The sequence below is a fragment of the Diabrotica virgifera genome, chromosome 7 (assembly GCF_917563875.1).
Source record: "Diabrotica virgifera virgifera chromosome 7, PGI_DIABVI_V3a".
Classification (NCBI taxonomy): domain Eukaryota; kingdom Metazoa; phylum Arthropoda; class Insecta; order Coleoptera; family Chrysomelidae; genus Diabrotica; species Diabrotica virgifera.
In genome coordinates this window covers 102,280,377-102,302,436 of record NC_065449.1, presented here as the reverse complement: position 1 = coordinate 102,302,436, position 22,060 = coordinate 102,280,377, and the positions used below count along the sequence as shown (strand labels likewise).

The 22,060-nt window shown below is 33.1% G+C and overlaps 1 protein-coding gene across 4 annotated transcripts in view; it reads left to right on the top strand.

Moving 5' to 3' along the window:
- The window catches only part of LOC126887888 (uncharacterized), a 168,895-nt gene that overhangs the window by 19,423 nt on the left and 127,412 nt on the right, over window positions 1-22,060 (top strand). For all 4 annotated transcript variants that reach the window (XM_050655783.1, XM_050655781.1, XM_050655784.1 and 1 more), the window contains one exon: window positions 7,107-7,277. In XM_050655783.1, coding sequence (XP_050511740.1) covers window positions 7,107-7,277 — 171 coding nt within the window. The remainder of the gene's footprint in view (window positions 1-7,106; window positions 7,278-22,060) is intronic.

The following is a 22,060-nucleotide window of genomic DNA, read 5'->3' as shown; positions in this document are numbered from 1 at the left end:
ACTCCCAGGTATGTAAACTTTACAACCGTTTCAATGTCATCTTCGTGTATAATGTTTTGTAGGACTATATTTCTTCTCGTCTGTATCATTATTTTTGTTTTTTTCTGTGTTAATTTCCAGACCTAGGCTTTTTGTTTTCGTTTTTAACTCTGCGTATGTTTCCTGTGCTCCTATTGATGTTCTACTGATAATATTAATATCATCGGCATAAGCGGTGCCGAGGTAGTTGTAGTGTCTCACTCTTTCTACAGGGGTTTGGTTGATATAGAGTTGACCTTCTGTTATCTTTTTCTTGCTGACGATCATAAGCGTTGTTTTCTTTACGTTTATATTTAGTCCATATTGTTGACTGCAATACGTGATTTTGTCCATGAGGACTTGAAGGTCTTCTAGGTTGTCCGCAAATACTATGGTGTCATCTGCATACCTGATATTATTTAGCCAGTACCCGTTTAGTAGAATACGTTTTTCAGTTTCGTGCAAAGCTTCGCTAAATATTCTTTCAGAGTAAAAATTGAAAATTAGGGGGGACAAAATGCAGCCTTGCCTCACTCCACGCATGATTTTGACATATTCGGTGAGTTCACCGTCAACTCTGAGGTTTGCAGTCTGATTCCAGTAAAGGTTTCTAATTATTTTCAGATCTTGGTTGTTAATTCCTGCTTCTTTTAGTATTTGCATCATCTTGGCGTGTTGTATTCGATCAAACGCCTTCTCGTGTAATCAACCAGACTAGCGTATACGTCGCAATTTACGTCTCTGCATCTCTGGAATAAGACTTGTATTGAAAACAAAGCCTCTCTCGTACCAACAGCATTTATGAACCCGAACTGGTTGGGCGAAATTTGACATTTGACATAGCTTGTAAATTCTCGTATGGATTATCTTTAGGAACAATTTTAGTAGATGACTCATCAGGCTTATCGTACCGTATTCTTCGCACTTTTTGGCTTCTGGTTTTTTTGGAAATGCAATAAACTCTGACTTCAGCCATTCTGTTGGTATTTGTCCAGAGTTGTATATGTTGTTGAATATCTTTGTGATTATTGCTATTGATTTGTTGCCCATCAGTTTGAGTAGTTTTGCTTGTATATTATCGGGACCTGCTGCTTTGCCTTCCTTTAGCTGTGTTATGGCAGAATAAACTTCCTGCTGTAATATTCTTGGTCCATCATTTACCTCTTCTTCTAGCTCAAAGGTGTTATCTCTTTGGTCTTCAAATAGTTTTTCTAGATATTCTTTCCACGTTCTAATTTTACTCTGTTTATCTTTTTTTTTTTCATTTTATTAAGTGCAAATTTACAATCTACTCCAATTACAACACAGAGTATTTAGCAAATAGTAGCAAAGTCTTGAATCCTGGCATGCTTTGGGCACCATCCATCGATGGTTCTCCAATACACCTAATCAGTTAGGTCCTCTGGCCATGTCCTTTTCAGTCTTCTTCCCACAAGTGGCGGCTGATAGAGTTGTTGAATAGTTTGACTTTCATGGGCGAAATTTCTTTCTTGGGCTTTGGTTGCCTGTAGTCTAATAACATCTTCGATGAATGGTATCCCAAGGTCATTATGGATAGTTATATTGGAGACGTACCATGGTGCATTCGCTATCATGCGCAGCGTCTTTGATTGAAAAGTTTGCAGTATTTTAGTGTTGCTCGGTTTGCTGCAGCCCCATAACTCTATACCATAACTCCATATCGGCTTTAGTATAATTTTGTATAATAATACTTTGTTTTCTAATGATAACTGGGATCTTTTACTTAGCAGCCAATACATTTGTCTGACTTTTAAATTTAGTTGAGCTTTCTTGGTTTTGATATGGTTCTTCCATGTCAGCTTTCGGTCCAAATGGAGTCCCAGGTACTTGACATCTGATTTTAAGGGGATAGGAATGTTGTTAATATGAACCTGTGGACAGTCGATCCTTCTTGTTGTGAACGTAATTTGTGAAGACTTTTCACCGTTTACTTTAATCTTCCATTTTGTTAACCATGTTTGAAGTGAACTTAAATAGTTTTGCAGTTTGTTAGAAGCTCTATCTGGGTTATCGTCTGATGTAAGGATTCCTGTATCGTCGGCAAATGTGGCCATAGTAATGTCATCATCAGCAGGTATATCAGCAGTGTAAAGGAGATAAAGGAAGGGACCGAGGACACTACCTTGAGGTACTCCGGATTGTATAGGATGATATTTGGAAAGTGAGGTATTTACTTTGATTTGGAAAAATCGCTCGTTCAGATATGATTTTAATATCAGGTATATTTCATTAGGCATATTCTTTTTCACTTTATACAACAGGCCTTTATGCCACACCTTATCAAATGCTTTTTCCACATCAAGGAATACTGCCGCACACATTTTCTTTCCCTCTTAAGTTTCTTTTATATAATTTACAATCCTATGGCACTGCTGTATTGTTGAGTAGTTCTGTCGAAAGCCAAATTGATGGTCAGGTATTATGTTATTTATGTTTATTCTTTCGAGAATTCGGACTAAAAGAAGTCTTTCGAAAATTTTTGACATTATTGGTAGAAGGCTTATAGGACGATAGGAGGAGGGTTCTGTAGGCGGTTTTCCCGGTTTCGCAATCATAATTATTTGTGCGTATTTCCATTGAATAGGAAAGTGACACAGTCTTATCGTGCTGTTATATACAATAGTTAGCAGGACTATCGCTTTTCTAGGCAAATGCTTTAGTACATCACCATTAATTAAGTCATAACCTGGAGCCTTATGAGGGTTTATTTTATTTATCGCCTTCCAGATCTCTGTTGGTGTACATGGTTTCAGTGGTAGTGATAATTGACAAGGAGCGTCGAGAAATGTGTATATTTCTTCATCTTCAGCATTGACTTCTGTATGTAGACTAAATACCTGGGCGAGGTGTTGTGCTAATGTGTTTGATTTTTCTTCATCAGTTTTTGCCCAGCTTAGGTCCGATTTTCTAATTGGTGGAATAGATGTTATTGGTCTCTTGAATTTTTTGGTCGCTTGCCATAATGAATGGTCATTAGGTGTTAGGTTGGAGATGTAATATTTAAAAGTCTCATTACGGGCCTGGATTAAAGCTGTACGCAGTTGATGTGTTAACCGATTTAATTGTGTTTTATCCCGGGGATTCCTTGACCGCTGCCATTTGGCTCTAGCTCTTCTTTTTTCATTTAAAATTTCTTTAATTTGTAAAGGAATGTTATGATCATGGGTGGTAATTTTTTTATCATCTGGAGTTGACTTCCATGCAGCATCTTGTATTACTTCTGTTAAATTTAAGTTTATATTTGTGTTAATAATAGCTTGAAATTGTTCCCAGTTGGTTCTTTTATTGCAGAGTTTTGCCACAGGTTCCTTCCAAATTACAGTTGTACTTAGTGTTATGATTATTGCGGTGTGATCTGAACTTAAATCAAGACTGGGTTCTATTTTGTAATGTATATTTGAGATACCTTTGATAACGGCAAAGTCTAGCAGGTCAGGAATCCTGTTTTGATCGATCGGCCAATACGTTGGCTGACCTGTCGAAAGGAAGTTTAAATTATTTCTCTGCGAGCACGCCAATAAATTTCTACCCTTTGGTGTTATAAGCCTCGATCCCCATACGGTGTGTTTGGCGTTCCAGTCTCCAGCTGCTATAAATCGGGGTCCTAGTTCTTGAAAAAAGGTCTCGTATTCTTCAATTGATATGGAGTGTCTAGGAGGACAGTAAATTGCTGCAATGGCAAGTGGCCATGTGAATGTTTCTATTTTTAGTATGGTTCCTTGTATTTTAGGTGTGGCGTAATTTTGTAGGAAATAGTGTTTAATAGAAGATTTAATAAGAATTGCTGTTCCTGCGTGAGCAGTTCCATCAGGATGATGAGTAAGGTACGTTGTGTATAAAGGGATTTTTACTACTGTTCTTTCGGTTGAGTGTGATTCTGAGATGAGAAGAGCATCTAATTTATTTACTTTTAAAAATGCTGTGATTTCCTGTACATGGTTTGGTAGCCCGTTGGCGTTCCAGGCTGCTATTCTAATTGATGGAGCCATTAATTCGTTATTTTACTAATGACTGTTGTTAGCATGTTCAGGATCATGCTATTTTGGTTCAGAAGTTGATTAAATAGATTTTTGAATTCATTTAAGAAGCTTGACATCATGTGTGTTATATCTTCACCATTATTTGGTCTGTTGATGTTTCCTGAGGTTACTTGAGCACAATTCATTCCATTTTGCGCATATTGTTGAGTCATTTGGTGCAGTGCTGGATTGGGATTTATGTATCCTTGTGTGTTTCTAGGTCCAGTTGTGTCGTTATTCCTGTTCTTTGCTTTTAATAAGTCTCGATAAACAGTGCAGCCTTTATAGTTCGCTGGGTGGTTGCCCTTGCAAAGAGTACATGTTGCAGGTGTGTCTTTCGGCTTTGTGCAACTTTTGGTGTCGTGTGATCCTCCACATTTAACACATTTATAAGGTTTATAACAGTATGACTTAGAGTGTCCGTATGCCTGACATCGAGTGCATTGCACAATGGTGTTCTTGTGTTTCGGAGCTTCTACTCTAATTCTGGTATTGTATATAAATTCCACATTAAAAACTTTATTATTGTTGTTTTTTGGTTCCAAATCGACGAAAAATAATGGTAGGGGCTCTTTTGTTACTCTGTGCCGGATGTTTAAAACATTTCTGACTGTGTGGCCTTGCCTTAATAATTCAGATTTTATTTGCTCTAAGGGTATAGAATGGTGTAAACCTCTTAGTACGACTCTATATGCTCTTTCTTGTTTGAGTTGATAGCTATGGTGTACTATTTTTTCTTCTCTCATGTAATTTATTATTTTTCTATAAGAATCAGGTATTTTAGCATTTATTTTAACAACATTTTCAGGAAGAGTGGTAGTATAATATGTTTCATCTTCAGTAACTTGCGCTATAGAGTCAGTCATTGCTTTGTAGTCTATTACTCCGTAAACATAAATAGGGGGCGGCTTGGGATCTTTCGTTTGGGTATTTGGGTTGTCATCGTTTCTTTTACTGGTATGGATTTGGATTGTATCTGCGTTTTCTTCTGAGAGAGTTTGAAACCTATTAGATGTGCTTACTGAAGCACCTTGCTCAGTAGTTTCTGCTATTTTTCTACGTTTTCTTTTTGATCTCGACTCTTTTAGTTGTTGCCACGGACAAGCATTTGCATCACTTTCCATGTTTTCATCGTCACTTGATGAGGACGGTAGGGAATAATCTATTCCTTCTTCGAAAGTTTTTGAGTGTATCTCTGGCTGCGGAGGAACTGAGTTTTGGCTCATTTGAGGTAAGGATAAATTTTGGAAATTAGATGGATGAGTGTACATATTTGGAAGAGGTGGGAATTGATTTTGATAATAGTGCATCATGTCTGCTGATACAGAGTTGTGTTGTTGCATATATTGATGATTTGGTTGCATTGGTATCATTGTATTCGAGGGTTGATTCATTTGTGCATTATATATATTGTTGACTGGACCGGATCCGTTCCCATTTCCAGCCAAAAACATTTTTATAAATGGATGATTAATATTTCTTGTCTAGTGCAATTGAGTCGCACCCAAGAATAATAAAATAAAAACATTTGAAAATAAATTGCTGATAAAAAGTCTATATAGTCTTTGTGTAATTCTAATTCTAATTAATAGTCTATTTGGACACTTTGAATTTGGCAAACACTTACCCAGCTAGTGGATAGTGTAATGTTCTTGCTGGACCACTTTCACTATTTTTAAACGATGCTAATTCACTATTTTTGAGGTATTAGTATATTAGTACTCAACAAACAATGGCTGATGTTTACCATATCGTGGGTCAACTGCACTACTCTGTTTATCTAAGATGATGTTTCCGTCAGAATCAGTTAGATTTCCTCTCTGTCTCCGTCTTAGTCCACCTGTGAGTTCTTTAACTTTCCTATGTACATTGTGACTATCGTACTTTGTTTGTAGAATCTCAATTTCTTGGCGTCTCTCCATTGCTTCTTTTTCTTTTGATTCTCTAATTTTCGTTCTTATTGATATATTGATTGTTTTGTATGTGTCGGGGTCATTTTTGGCATTTCTTCTTTCGTCCATTAGTTTCAGAATCTCAGCTGTCATCCATGATTTCTTTTTGGTTAATTTATCTGCCTTTAAGTGTCTATCCTTTACAGTTTGAACTATTTCGGTCATCTGTTTGATCATTTGTTCTTCGTTCGATGCGTCTCTAATTGCAGTCACTTGCTCGTTTAACGTGGCTTGGACCCTCATTTTCGTGTCAGGGTCTTTTAGCATACGTAGGTCGTATGATTGTGATTTCTTTTTCTGCACTATTTTGAGTTTGACGCGAAATACTTCCACCAGTGGAACGTGGTCCGTCTCTAAGTCTTCTCCAGGATAAGTCTTGACAGATGTAAAGCTGTTTCGGAATCTTTTGTTTACTAAAATGTAATCTATTTGATTTCTAATAATTCTCCCGGGTTTGTCTTGAGGGGATTTCCATGTGTACCGCTTTCGAGGTGGTAATTGAAAAAATGTGTTAGTGACAGCGAGTTCTGAGTTTTCTGCGAATTTTTCTAGGAGGTCTCCTCTGTCGTTTCTGACTCCAAGTCCATGTGCGCCGATGTACTGCGTCTTATCTCCAGCTCCAATCTTGGCATTAAAGTCTCCCATAAGAACTTCCTGTCGTGGAATTTTCTGTATAATTCTGTTGATATTCTCATAAAACTAAATAGCTTCTTCCTCTTCTTTGTGTGCAGTGGGAGCAAATAGTGGCTTTAATGAGTCTAATTAGCTTGTGTGGTATTGCTAATTCAGCCAATATATTGTAGAGTTTGTTCCTTTTGACTGAGTCGTATGCCTGTTTGAAGTCTACAAACACGTTGTGGACATCAATTTCGTGTTCCCATGATTTGCTCAAGATTTGTTTGACTGTAAATATTTGATCCAGTGTCGATCTTCCCCGTCGGAAGCCCGTCTGATACTCTCCAATAATGTAAATCAACTTACATACTTAAAATCTAATCGATCTTTAGATTATATACTTTTTTCATGCTTTTTCATACATTTTATATTACTTCCCAAATAATACAAGGTTTATGCTATAAATTATTTAATGTTTTAGGAACGCCTTGATGGATTTAAATCGGGACCGCTAGTAGCTCTAGAATATCTCTTCGAACTACAGGATGATGATCCCAGTAAAGAACCATTCTATTTGTGCCTATTGTGCGATAGAAAAGGCGACCCACGAACTATCTTTATTCATTTGTCTAGCTATAAACACATTTCTCAGGTAAAATTTTGTATAAATTCCTATTTTTGAATTAAGATAAAACGATAAATAAACTCACCGGCAGGAAAACGGGCACACCTTGAATTTTTTATAAATTTGTCGAAAACATTCGATTTTTTGAAAAGAAGTCCCAGATGTAAACATTAAATTTGAAAATTCTCATGGATCCACTTTCTGGTAACATCCTTAATATTTACCTTTTACAATTTATAGGCTATTGATTATGTACTATAGAAAGGAACTACAACGTTAACGGGGTTTTATTATTTCATATGGTCAATGAATCTCTATATATGAAAAAACCGCGGGGTGCTACCATTTAAGGGGGTGCGTTTTTGAGAAATGGGTGAATTAGTCCCTAGGCACAGGGCGAATTAGGGTGAGTTCTATGTACTTTTGGTACAAACACGTGTACTGGAAAATTGTTCCTGGTTAAATTTCCTATCTAAATATAACTTTTTAAAGTCAAAGATACTTTTTTTTACAAAAATATATTCAAAAGAAAAAGCACAAAGAAACCCAAAAGAAAGAAATTTTGTTTTTTGTCCCATAACTTTTGTCCACGGGGATATAGGTATAGACATTGCTTCACAGAAAAAGAACTTAAATATTTGTTCTTTAAAATGATGTTTGGTAGAGGTCATTAGGATTTACAGTTTTCGAAATATGATTTTTCAAAATTCGCCACTCACAGCAATTTTGGGCAATTTTCCTTGTTATTTCGCAGTTATTGTTCTGTAACTTTTTTCTACGTAACTTTTGGCATATGCAATGGTACATGTAAGAGGAATAGAAATCAATTACCTTTAAAATGTTCTTCTGTATAATGTTGTCCGACTTCTTTTAAAGAGGTTATCTTTTTCAAAACTTTATACTTTTAGCGAGTTTTTATATTTTTTACAATTATTTTTTACATTTCCCATTATAACTTTTTTTACATTTAGGTATATATTATATAATAAAAAAGAAAGCTTATTCTGTTTACTTTAAAATGGTGTATTATAAAAAATTTTAGGATTATTTTTGAATAAGATACGCTTTTTCAAAATGTAATAAGTACTTGCAACGTTTTTTGATTTTAGGATTATTTTTTAAATTCCTCATTATAACTTTTTTATGTGAGTGTGTGTTATGATTGAATCTTATTTTTTATAGATAATACTTTGGATCCACTTGACTCGGCCGGGCAAACTTCAAAATATGGATTAATTCCAATATTTACTGTTAAAGCTCCTGCACCACAAGATTTGCTTGACAAAAATAACATGTAAATGTACCAAAGGATGTACAAAAAACTGCGGTTGTAGGAAGATAGGAATTAGTTGTTCAATATTCTACAAAGGGTGCATGTGCATGGGTACTCATTGTGGGAACTCTAAGATAACTGAGGTGTCAGAAGAAGATATTGAAGCTAATGCTAACGAAGAGATGGACTTTGATTTTGAAAATTTTTTAAATGTCAACGTTTAAATAATTTTAACTAAAGTGATGTTTTCTAAGACTAATGTTTATGTAATTTTTGTAAAAGAATTAATTTTAAATAATACAGGTAAAAAAATATCAAAGAATCACTCGGTTTCCATAATATTTAAATATAGATGATACACCATTTTAAAGAACAGAAAGTAAGCCCTCTTTATTGAGCAATATACAGTATATTCATGTACAAGAAAAAAAGTTATGAGAAATTTCAAAAATAATCGTAAAAAATAATATTTTTTTATATTAGGTATTATATAATATATAATATATAATATACAGTGGAACTTGGTTATAGCGTCATTGAAGGGTCCAGTAAAAAAATGACGCTATATCAGAGTGACGTTATAAAAGAGGTAGAAAAAAATGAAATTTTAACCAGGCAAAATTTTATTACAGCATTATTTGCACTATTTTATTACAGCAGAAAATTTGACTCTTTATGATGGCACTGATAAATAATACGAAATCATAAACTGCCAAGCTCACATAACTGTACACAAAGGGATAATGGGCCTTTCTCACATTCTTGGAAGGAGCAATGTCGCAAGGCTGGAAACGCATTGCACTTTATTCTTCATAAAATGAAAAAACAACAACCTACTGTAAAATTTTATGACGCTATAGACGAGATTTACTTTATTTTACCGCTAAAACCGGGTTTATAATAATGTTATCGAATAGTTTTTGGCCGGACCTATTAAAAATTGACGTTACAACCGAGGTGACGTAACTACCGAGGCCATAATATCCAAGTTCCACTGTATAATATATAATATATAATATATAATATATAATATATAATATATAATATATAATATATAATATATAATATATAATATATAATATATTATATAATAATATTTTATTTTTGTTATATTATAAAAAATCGTTAAAAGTATAAAACCTTGAAAAACCATAATCTCTTTAAAAAAAAAGTCATACAACGTTATATAGTAGACCATTTTAAAGGTAATTGATTTCTATTCCTATTACATGTACCATTGCATATACCTAAAGTTACGTAGAAAAAAGTTACAGAAAAATATTTGCGAAATAACTAGGAAAATTGCCCAAAATTGCTGTGAGTGGCGAACTTTGAAAAATCATATTTCGAAAACTATAAATCCTAATTACCTCTACTAAACAACATTTTAAAGAAGAAATATGTAGGTTTTTTTTCTGTAAAGCAATGTCTATACCTATATCCTCGTGGACAAAAGTTATAGGACAAAAAACAAAATTTCTTTCTTTTGGGTTTCTTTGTGCTTTTTCTTTTGAATATATTTTTGTAAAAAAAAGTATGACTGACTTTAAAAAGTGATATTTAGATAGGAAATTAAAGCAGGAACAATTTTTATGTAGATATGTTTGTACCAAAAGTGCATAGAAGTCACCCTAATGTAACCTGTGCCCAGGGATTAATTCACCCATTTCTCAAAAAAGCACCCCTTTAAATGGTAGCACTCCGCGGTTTTTTCATATACACATGTCCATTGACCATATGAAATAATAAAACTCCGTTAACGTTGTAGTTCCTTTTAGCTATCTTATTTTGAATATAATCAATAGCCTATTATAGGGCAAGGAGGCGACGAGTAAAGGGACTCTACAATATACAGTCACATTCCGTCTATTCGTCTAGGAAAAAATCCAACGAAAGGTGATTCCGTGTACTCAAAATATGAGTAAAATGAAAAATTAAAACCCGTGTTGAGCTGGCCCCCCCCACTTGCAAAAATTAAAAAACAAATAGCCCTGATTTATGAGCTCTCATATTCCGCAAACTAAAAATTTTGAGCTCGTTCCACTGAGCAGGAATTTAATACCCTAGTGGGGGGGGCTGAGTCAGCCCCCCCCCCCCCCCCACTACTTAAAAATAGGAATATTTAATCGGTTTTTGCGGCAGAATTACGAGCTATTTATGAGCTCTTGAAATTATATACTTTCGATTTTTGAGCTCATCCCCTTCACCCCCAAACAACCCTTTAATTGATTTAACTTAAGAGAAAGATGCTGAGAAAACTTAAAATATATCGTATTGCGAATATAATTCCTATAGCTTATATACTCTAAGAATAAACTATTAAATCAAGAGCATTTCGATTATTGAGCTACAACCCCTTCGCCAGAAAACCACCCTATCTTCCCGACTTAAGAGAAAGTTGTACTTAAAATGCGTTAAACTAATTATTTGGCGACTACATATCGTTTAATAATTTATAAGCTTCCAAATTACGCGCATTTAGATCAGTAAATTGCAATTTATTTTGTATAGTGCAGTCACTGAAGGTAAAAATAAACGATTACCTTCAATTTCGGTGAACCTTCATCGATTTTCACGAAAATTGGTCAGTGGTTAGAGGATACGTCAAGAAACAAAGGTGACATGGTACCACCTTGCGCCTTTACCCTGAGGGTGGATATCGCCCCTTCTCGGGGGTGAAAATTATTTTATAAAAAATAACTGCACAAATCAATAAAAGAACAAATTAAAAGCAAAATTTATTATATAAAGTTAATAAAATAAGTAAATACTTTTTAAGTTATTAAAGATCAAAGATTTTAATTATTTGTGAAAAAAATGCATGTTTTGAAGAGGTTTTTTGTAAATCACTAAAAAACTGTAAGTTTTTACAAAAAAGTTAATAGTAGTTTAATTCGTATAGCTTATATTCTAAAAATAAACTCTAAAATCACGCGCCTTTCGATTATTGAACTACAACCCCTTCGCAAGAAAACCATCCCATATTCCCGGCTTAAGAGAGGGTTGTACTTAAAATAATTTAAATTAATTATTTGTCGACTATATATTGTTTAATAATTTATGAGCTCGCAAAATATACGCATCCCAATTATTGAATTGCCATTTTCTTTCTATAGTGCAGTCACTGAAGGTAAAAATCAACTATGACCTTCGATTTCGGTAAATCTCCATTCATTTTCACGAAAATTGGTGAGCGGATTTTGATACTATCAACTTTTTCTGGATCTTATTTTTCATAGGTATTTCTAAGTACTTTGACAAGTATTTAGTACCTAAGTGTTATAAAATGCATCTCTTTCCCGTTATTTAAGCTTGAACCCTTAGATTTGAACAGTCGCGGAAAAAAATATACATTTAATTACCAATAACTTACTTTAAATTAACATTAAAGGGTTTTTCAAGTAAGCAATTTATTATATTTTTTATTAGCTTCAATTTTAGTGATGAAAACTTTTTTGTAAAAACTTACAGTTTTTGAATCATTTATGAAAAATCGCTCTAAAGCATGCATTTTCTTTCCAAAAATTAAAATATTTGATCTTTAATAACTCAAAAAGTATTGATTTATTTTAATCACATTATATAACAAATTTTGCTTACAATTTGTCCCTCTCTCGATTTGTGGGGTTATTTTTAATAAAGTAATTTTCACTCCCGAGAAGGGGTGACATATACCCCAGGCTAAAACCCCAAGTTGTTATTGTCAATTCGTGAAAATAAATGGCGATTTACCGAAATCGAAGGTAATAGTTGCTTTTTACCTTCAGTGACTGCACTATAGAAAGAAAATGGCAATTCAATCATTGAGATGCGTATATTTTGCAAGCTCATAAATTATTAAACGATATGTAGTCGAAAAATAATTAATTTAAATTATTTTAAGAACAATTAAACTATTATTAACTTTTTTGTAAAAACTTAAAGTTTTTTCAGTGATTTACAAAAAACCTCTCCAAAACATGCATTTTTTTCACAAATAATCTTTAATAACTTAAAAAGTATTGACTTATTTTATTAACTTTATATAATGAATTTTGCTTTTAATTTGTTCTTTTATTATTTGTGCATTTATTTTTTATAAAATAATTTTCACCCCCGAGAAGGGGCGGTATCCACCCTCAGGGTAAAGGCGCAAGATGGTACCATGTCACCTTTGTTTCTTGACGTATCCTCTAACTACTGACCAATTTTCGTGAAAATCGATGAAGGTTCACCGAAATTGAAGGTAATCGTTGATTTTTACCTTCAGTGACTGCACTATACAAAATAAATTGCAATTTACTGATCTAAATGCGCGTAATTGGGAAGGTTATAAATTATTAAATAATATGTAGTCGCCAAATAATTAGTTTAATGCATTTTAACTACAACTTTCTCTTAAGCCGGGAAGATAGGGTGGTTTTCTTGCGAAGGGGTTGTAGCTCAATAATCGAAATGCTCTTGATTTAATAGTTTATTCTTAGAGTATATAAGCTATATGAATTATATCCGCAATACGATATATTTTAAGCTTTCTCAGTATCTTTCTCTTAAGTTAAATCAATTAAAGGGTTGTTTGGGGGTGAAGGGGATGAGCTCAAAAATCGAAAGTATATAATTTCAAGAGCTCATAAATAGCTCGTAATTCTGCCGCAAAAACCGATTCAATATTCCTATTTTTAAGTAGTGGGGGGGGGGGCTGACTCAGTAGGGTATTAAACTAGGGTATTAAACTCCTGCTCAGTGGAACGAGCTCAAAATTTTTAGTTTGCGGAATATGAGAGCTCATAAATAGCTCATAAATCAGGGCTATTTGTTTTTTAATTTTTGCAAGTGGGGGGGGGGCAGCTCAACACGGGTAAAATTAAATGACAAGCTTATGTTTCATTTGGTTCAGAGATTTAGGCCAGGAACCAAAGCTTTTCACCTCGCAATTTTTACAGAATGGATCGATTTGCTTGAAAATTTGAGAATAAGTAGTGGTGAGTTTAAGGATCAAAATCTATATGATGCTGAAAGGCGCTTTTACCATGGGGGTGGTTGCCACCTCATCTCGGGGGTGGAAATTTTTTATATTTTGACTGCAAAAGTTGATAAAAATATTCATTCTAAGAAAAAAATATTCTATACATTTTTTTGATAAAATTAATAGTTTTTGATTTATTCGCTATAGAAAGTGTTAGTTTTGTATAGAAAAAATCAATGTTTTTCGATATACTCATTTACGATTCACTCAATTTTTGCCGTAGAAAAAAATTTTTTTCAAACCAAGTTCTTGGGAATTAAATAACCTACAATTTTATATTGAAACATTTTTTCGTATCTCTGATGCTAATCTTTCAATTCTGAAGAAAATGACATTTTTTACCAAACTACAAAAATTCGTTATTCGCTTTTAACTCCAGTTTTTTAAAAACTAATCATTCTAAGCCAGTCAAACTTGTAGAATCTATTAATAATACACAAATAAATACAAATGAATAAGGTTAATGACTAAAAACACCGCTTAAATACTTACATTATTATGCTTCCAATTGGATTTCTCCTCTTTTTTTTTTTTCAAAAAAATATATTGATTTTGTAACCGTAACTTTTTTTATTTTTTATCTTAGAAAGTTTGGTAAAAAATAATTTTGTAGGTTTTTACAAGATCTATAAACCTATTAATATCAAATATTTTTAAAATCCTCAGTCGCAAAAAGAGGTGACTTTGAAAGGGTTGGTAAAGGTGGTTTTAACATGTTATTGCAAGTTTTAATTGTCAATAGCTCACTCAATTTCTGCCGTAGAAAAAATTTTTGTAAACCAGGTTGATGAGAATTAAATGGTCTACAATTTCATATTTAAACATTTTTTCGCATCTCTGATGCTATTCTTGCTGTTCTGAAGAAAAGGCCATTTTTTCCAAACTACAAAAATTCGTTATTCGCTTTTAACTCCATTTTTTTAAAAACTAATTATTCTAAGCCGGTCAAACTTCTAGAACCTATTAATAATACATAAATAAAAAAGACCAAATAAGGTCAATGACTAATTTTAATTAGGGTGGTGGTTAGGGGATTGTAAGTCACTTAATTTTTGAGCTAGAGACTTTTTGAAGTGATACTTCTTTAGGCGCGATTTCATTGAGGGTGAAATTTTATTAATCTGCGCGCATGCGCACACAGGCAGTATGCAGTTCGTTACTAAATGTTTTAATTTATGTATTTATCAGTCCAGAAAAGGTGTGGAAAGAATATATTATTGTTTTTAAATATATTTTTCTGCAAACGTGTTAAAAGTGCAATTTATAGCACTCCATAAGAGAGTTAAAAATGTTACTTTAAAGCACCGGTACTTTAAAAATTTTAAGGCACTGCAGTTAAAAGTGAATTGTCAAATTGTAAAACGTCAAAATATTTATATTTCATTTATTAACATTAATAGATATTAATAATACAACTTGCGCAATTTGAAAAAGGTGGTTTAAAAGGTTTTTTAATATTTAATTTAAACTGTATTGCATTTTTAACACGTTTGTAGAAAAAAACTATTAAAATTTGTTAGAATATCGTCGTTGTGCGGGTAAAATCTGCTATGTACATTTTTCATTTTTTGGTGAAATTGAGTTATGAGCACATAAATTCTCAAAATTTAATTCTTAACACATTGGTATAATCTGCTATAGGCTATGAATAGAATTAACCAAGTTATTAACAACATTTGGTTAAAATCTGCTATGTGTTCAGGTGAGGTAAAATCACAGTTTTATGTCTCCCCTGTAAAATTTAGTTTTTTACACATAGCAGATTTTGCTCGCGCAACGACGATATACAAAAATAAAAGTTGATGTTATTCTGATTTACGTATTGACAGTATAGGCAGTTTTGATGTAATGTCAAGAAAAATATAAAAATGGAATGTCAGTCAAGTTCAAGTAAAAGTTTTTGTAGGTATTTTCCTGTAATTGAGAATGAATAAATTATAATTGTTTATACATAAGACGTTTGTAGAAAAAATATTGTATGATAAAGGTACGTGTTAAAAAGTACATTTTTAAGGCACTCATGTGAATTGCAGAATGAGCGAAGCGAATCTTTCACACGAAACTTTCACATACGTACCTTAAAATTGTACTTTTTACATGTATATCATAAATAACTATTGTTATAATTTTTGTGTATTTGGACTTGTCTACCTCGGGAATAAGATAATAAGTAATATTTAAAGTATTTTATAATTCACTTCGTCTGTTTGTCACTATGTCTTAGAAATCTTGTAGCCCGGATAATCAAAAGGGTATAGCTCAGTGGTAGAGCGTTGGACTGGAGATCAAAATACAAATAAACTGTCCGAAAGTATATTTATTTCATTGAAATCATATTAAGAAGTATAACTTCTTACGTGCGTACAAAGTACACACACATTCTTTTTTTTTTATTTCTGGAGATAGATATTTTTAGGTATTTTAAATTAGTTTGAACAAGTTGTCCTCAAAAAGTTCATAGTTTTCCCGTATTTTGACTTTGAAACTACAATATTTAGCATTTGACGAAGAAGAGCCAACATCAAATAAAGTATAGCTCGATTAATATTGGTCTTAAAGAAAATTAGAAAAAAAACTGTTTTGTTTATTTTTTCAAAAGGTACATTTTTGTCAAGTAAAGTTGTTTTGATAAAACGAAAACTTTTGGAGTTATTAGCAAAAGACTTATTAAGATCATTGATTTTTTCGATATAAAACTAACACTTTCGATAGCTAATAAATCGAAAACTATCAATTTTATCAAAAAAATGTATAGAACGTTTTTTGCTTAGAATGAACGTTTTTACCAACTTTTGCTACTAAAATATAATGACAAAGTTCCACCACTGAGATGGGGTGGCAACCACCCCCATGGTAAAAGCGCCTTTCGGCATGATATAGATTTTGATCCTTGGACTATCCACTACTTATTCTCAAATTTTCAAGCAAATCGATCCATTCTGTAAAAATTACAAGGTTTTGTCCTATTTTAAGTTTCATTACTTGGACTAATTATCCACCATTCCAATACGTCCATTTCGGTCTCTCCAGACCTCCTCAGTGGGGCTACATGAACACCTCTGAGCTTCGTGGAATATAAGCTGTCTTTTAATTTTTCATTTTGCTCATATTTGAGTACACGGAATTAACTTCCGTCGGAATTTTTCCTACAGGAATAGACGGAATGTGACTGCATACTGTAGAGTCCCTTTCATCTCCTTGCCTTATAAATTGTGAAAGACAGATTAAGGATGTTACTAGAAAGTTTTTTTTTTATTTAGAAAAGACAAAGTTGCATCCACCCGAAGGTTATTAGCGACATTTCTGTAACATTTGTAACAATATTAAATCAAAAATTGGTAAAAACGAACTACAATTTGTAAACAATTAAACCTTTGGAGCAATAATTGGATTCCACGCACTAACACTTTATTTTTGAAATGAACTTTCTGATCGCTAACGACACTCCGACACTCTCTTTCTGATACATCATTAGTGATAGCCTTACGCGCACTAATATTCTGCTTGTTCATATTTCCTTCTATGCTTATGTGGGATGGTATCAACAGGAAGTTAATTCTTCTGAAACTTTCTTGAGCTTCCATTAGTTCGGCCTTGATTCTTTTCTCAATGGGGTGTTTATGATATATATTTTGCATAGCTTTGACTATGCTAACAGAGTCGGAAAGGACTAGACAACAAGGGAGATTTTTAATATTTACACGTTTGATGGCTTTAAACAAACCAAAGAGCTCTGCAGTATAGATGCTGGAATTTAGAGAAAGATGTCGGAGCATAGCAAGGCGATGGAAAAATCCATCAATATTCTTTTGAAGTAGAAACTTGAATCTTAATATTGACTTAATTGAGATGTGTCACTTTCCCAGTCCGATGCCTCACTACCAAGGTGTTTATAAAGGTTTTTCCTTAAAGACGTGAATTTGCGTTTTATAGATCTTTCCTTTAATGGGGGTAAACTTCAGTGAGCATATCGGTCAAGGCTGGTAGGTCTGTGGTATATTCTTGAATCGTGGCTATAAGATCTGTTGATCCCGTGATATTCGTTAGGAGCATGTTAAGTTGATCAAAGCTTAGAGGGAAAGGTAGAGGGTGATTTTCTATGAAGTTCTTGGCAGGGTCAAGTAAGAGAGAATATGAGCGTTCAGAAGTGCTTGCCGAACTAAGTTTAGCTTTTTTAGATTTGGCTTGGACTTCAGGTGGTGGAAAAATGATACGTTCTTTTGAAGATGGATCTGCTTCAGGTGAAATAATTTCATCAAAGTTACGTTTTGGTTGATTAATTATGTGACTGTCTTTATTTGATTCATCTACTTTGTTCGGTATCTCCGGGACTTTAGAAATAGACATTTGTTCACACTGAGAAGGGTTTGTATCATTGGGTGCTTGTGAAGATATATTTGTTGCGCTGGATACCGATGCTTCATTATTTTGACTAGGGTTTAGTTGAGCTAGTGGTTCGGAGCACTGGGATGCAATGTGACCTGGCTTCTTGCATCTAAAGCAAACTAAACTGTCTTGAGAAATGAATATTCTATATATCGTGTTGTCAAAAACAAGAGTAAATGACTCTGGTAGTGTTAGACTGTGAGGACTGATATAGATTTGTCTTCGAAAACTAAGGATGTGATTGTACTCAGGCATAGAAGCACTAATTTTGAGGAATGTCATGGGGGAGACAGGAACTATGCCGATTTTTTGTAACTCATTGATTAGCAAGTCGTGCGGTATTGAAGGACATACGCCGGAGAGCACAAGTCGTTCCGCTGGTGTAACTAACCTTCTTGCTCTGACAATTTCACCTTGTATTTCTATTTGACCATGATTATTCATAAAATCATCCACTATTTGTTTATTGGATAAATATATACATATGCGATTATTAGATAATCTAGAAGAGAAGATTATATTTTTCGGTTGAATTATATTTCCAAGTGGGAGAAGGTAGTCTTGAAGTTTGGTGTTTTCTAAGGCACTAAAGATAATTGCTTGGGACTTTAAAGGAAATTGGACTCTCGACGCTGCCAAAGAGTATGACTGTGATGCGTTTATTTGACTTTGATGGTCTTGTATTGTAGAACTGTTGTGCGATTCCATGTTTGAATTAATTTCGATAAACGTTAAGTGAAAAATAAGTCCGACCCTGTACACCTGCTAAAACAGGTATTACGGTCTTTACTAAAAGTGGTTATTTTGCTGGTAAAACTGGATATGTTTATTGACAACAATAACAAATAATTGCAATTTGCTAAGTTTAATGCTAATTTAACTGGATATTATGTAAAGAGTTTGTACACTTACAGTTTATTTCAATATATCACTGAGATTCACAATTTATAACTTATATTAAACTTTATTAATATTAAAAATATTCGGAGCACACATTGAATACAACATTATGGTTATCGATGCAGGACCGGTCTCCTTACTAGAAAGTTGTTCCACGTAGATTTTCAGATTTATTATTTACATCTGGGACTGCTTATCTCTTTTCATTAATAGATGTCGCTACCGCTACAACGACCGATATACGCGAATTATTTTATAATTCTGTTTAAATAGGCAGCTTGGTTTCGTTTCGATTCAGAGGTGTTCATGTAGCCCCACTGAAGAGGTCTGGAGAGCCAGAAACGTACGTATGGGGATGGTGGATCATCTCTGAACCGAAATGACACATAAGCTGCCTTTTAACTCTATTTTTTATTGACTTTTATCGATCACGGACATGCCCTGATAGGGGTTTTTAAGGAATGTTTTAGAAAGGAAATGCGTACAAAAAAAGTTTTATTTAGAAACTTACAAATTAATATTGTTCTGAAGCTATTTCCTTGTGGCATTTTTATATTCAACTATTTATAATGGGAAATAAGCCACAATTTTACCAAAAAAAGATTTTATTAACGTTTCGAAGCCCAAATCGGGTTTCGTTGTCAAAATACAAAATGCTACTAAAATAAACAAAAATGTTGTTGCTAATTAAAAAAAAAATTCTTCTAATAATTTATTTAATCTGACTCATTTATATTGGCAATTCAGACGTATATTATACATTTTAAAGTAGAAGACTTTAAAATGATATCGTCAATATTTATGAGTTATCGATTCAAGAAGTTCTAGGACCTCTGGGAAGCTAAGAATTTGCATGAGGGCATAATTTTATATCCTTTATCGAAAGCACAAGTAGCGGGGCTGATCGGTGCGGGGGCATTTTTGACCATCTTATCCTACTATCCTTTAATCGTGTCGGTATTTTTGAATGTACATTTCGCGGGATTTTTGACTTGTAAAATTATTTTTAAATAGATAATTATATGTGTACGTATAATTTAGACGTTATATACAGAGAGAGTCTGTAAATTGGAATAAATTCAATATCTCAAATACTAATTTTTTTTTTTTTGAAAAATGCTCAGACCCGTCGATTAGTATTTCAAATTGTCTTTTTTCACGTACAATAATAATGTATACATGGTGTCCCAATTTAGAAATATGACGTCATCGTTGATTTTCTTAAATGGCAACACTGTCATAGCTATTTTGATAGGGTGTATAAAGTTATACACAACTGCAAAATATCAAATTTTTATTCTCTACCATTTACAAGATAATAGAAAATAACAAAGTTATATCTGTAATTTGGAATAAATTCAATAATTAGAATATTAATTGTTTTTTTAAAAAATGCTCAGACTCGTCGATTAATATTTTAAATTGTCATTTTTGACATATAATAATAATGTATACAGGTTGTCCCAATTTAGAGATATGACGTCATCGTTGATTTTCTTAAATGGCAACACTCTCATTTTGATAGCTATTTTGATAGGGTGTGTAAAGTTATACACAACTGCAAAATTTCAAATTTTTATTCCCTACCATTTACAAGATAATAAAAAATAACAAAGTTATGAAAAACAAGAAGTTATCAAATAATAATTGACTTTAATTATTTCAAATAAGCAAATGCTCATAACGTTGCCCATTGACAATTTGACAATAATTGAGGGCAACATTATGAGTATTTCCTTAATTAAAATAATTCAATTCAATTATTATTTGATTACTTGTTTTTCATAACTTTGTTATTTTTTATTATCTTGTAAATGGTAGGGAATAAAAATTTGAAATTTTGCAGTTGGATATAACTTTACACATCCTATCAAAATGACAGTGTTGCCATTTAAGAAAATCAACGATGACGTCATATCTCTAAATTGGGACACCCTGTATACATTATTATTGTATGTGAAATACTAATCAACGGGTCTGAGCATTTTTCAAAAAAACAATTAGTATTTTAATTATTGAATTTATTTCAAATTACAGACATAACTTTGTTATTTTCTATTATCTTGTAAATGGTAGAGAATAAAAATTTGAAATTTTTCCTTTGTGTATAACTTTACACACCCTATCAAAATAGCTATCAAAACGACAGTGTTGCCATTTAAGAAAATCATCGATGACGTCATATTTCTAAATTGGGACACCCTGTATACATTATTATTGTATGTCAAAAAGGACAATTTTAAATACTAATAGACGGGTCTGAGCATTTTTCAAAAAAACAATTAGTATTTGAGATATTGAATTTATTCCAAATTACAGACTCTCTCTGTATAATGTTTTTAATAAATTAGATATGAAGTGTTTATTATTAATTAAAGTGTTATAAAAGGGTGATCCATTTAGAGGAACTTTTTTAAAAAAGAAAAAACAATGAAAAAATGAATTTTATTTGAAAATCTTTATTGTCGTAAAAAAGAACTATTCTTTACAATTACTTCTTAAAGATAATTTCTTTCAAATGTTGACCATGACTGCGGTTAAGACGGTCCATTCTGAAGGTCTAATTCTCGATGACGCGTACGAGCTTTTCGATTGGTATTTTACCAGTACCTCAAGTAATACTGGCCTCCAATACCTCAATCGTAGCCGGTTTAAAATTCGATGTTTTCGAAAGTCATACCGCTACGACTACTAGGGACGTGTTTAAGATAAAGATATTTTTAAAACGTTACGAGTTAACAAGTACGGAAATACCGAGTTAAAGTTTCCTACGCAATTCAGTACAAGGATCAGATACATAAGTATTTTGTAATCAGTATTTATACTCAGTACCACTGAGAACCGGTATCAAAAGTAACCGTTACAAGTCCGCACTGATTTTGCGCGTCTCTATTCGTCACGGCGACAGCCAACGGTTGGGTTGGGCTGGGTTTAAAAGGCCCGGCGCAAATTGAACCTAAGCGAGACACAACCTGCGCCGGCGGGACAGGTGACCAGTGCAGTTATTTTTCTAGCGCACCGCATATTGATCACAACCCAACCCAACCGTTGGCTGTCGCTGTAACGAATAGAGACGGGCCAAATCAGTGCGGACATGTAACGGTTACTTTTGATACCCGTTCTCAGTGGTACTGAGTACAAATACTGATTACAAAATACTGATGTATCTGATCCTTGTACAGAATTGAGTAGGCAACTTAAAATCGGTATTTCCGTACTTGTGACTAGTGACATTTTAAAAATATC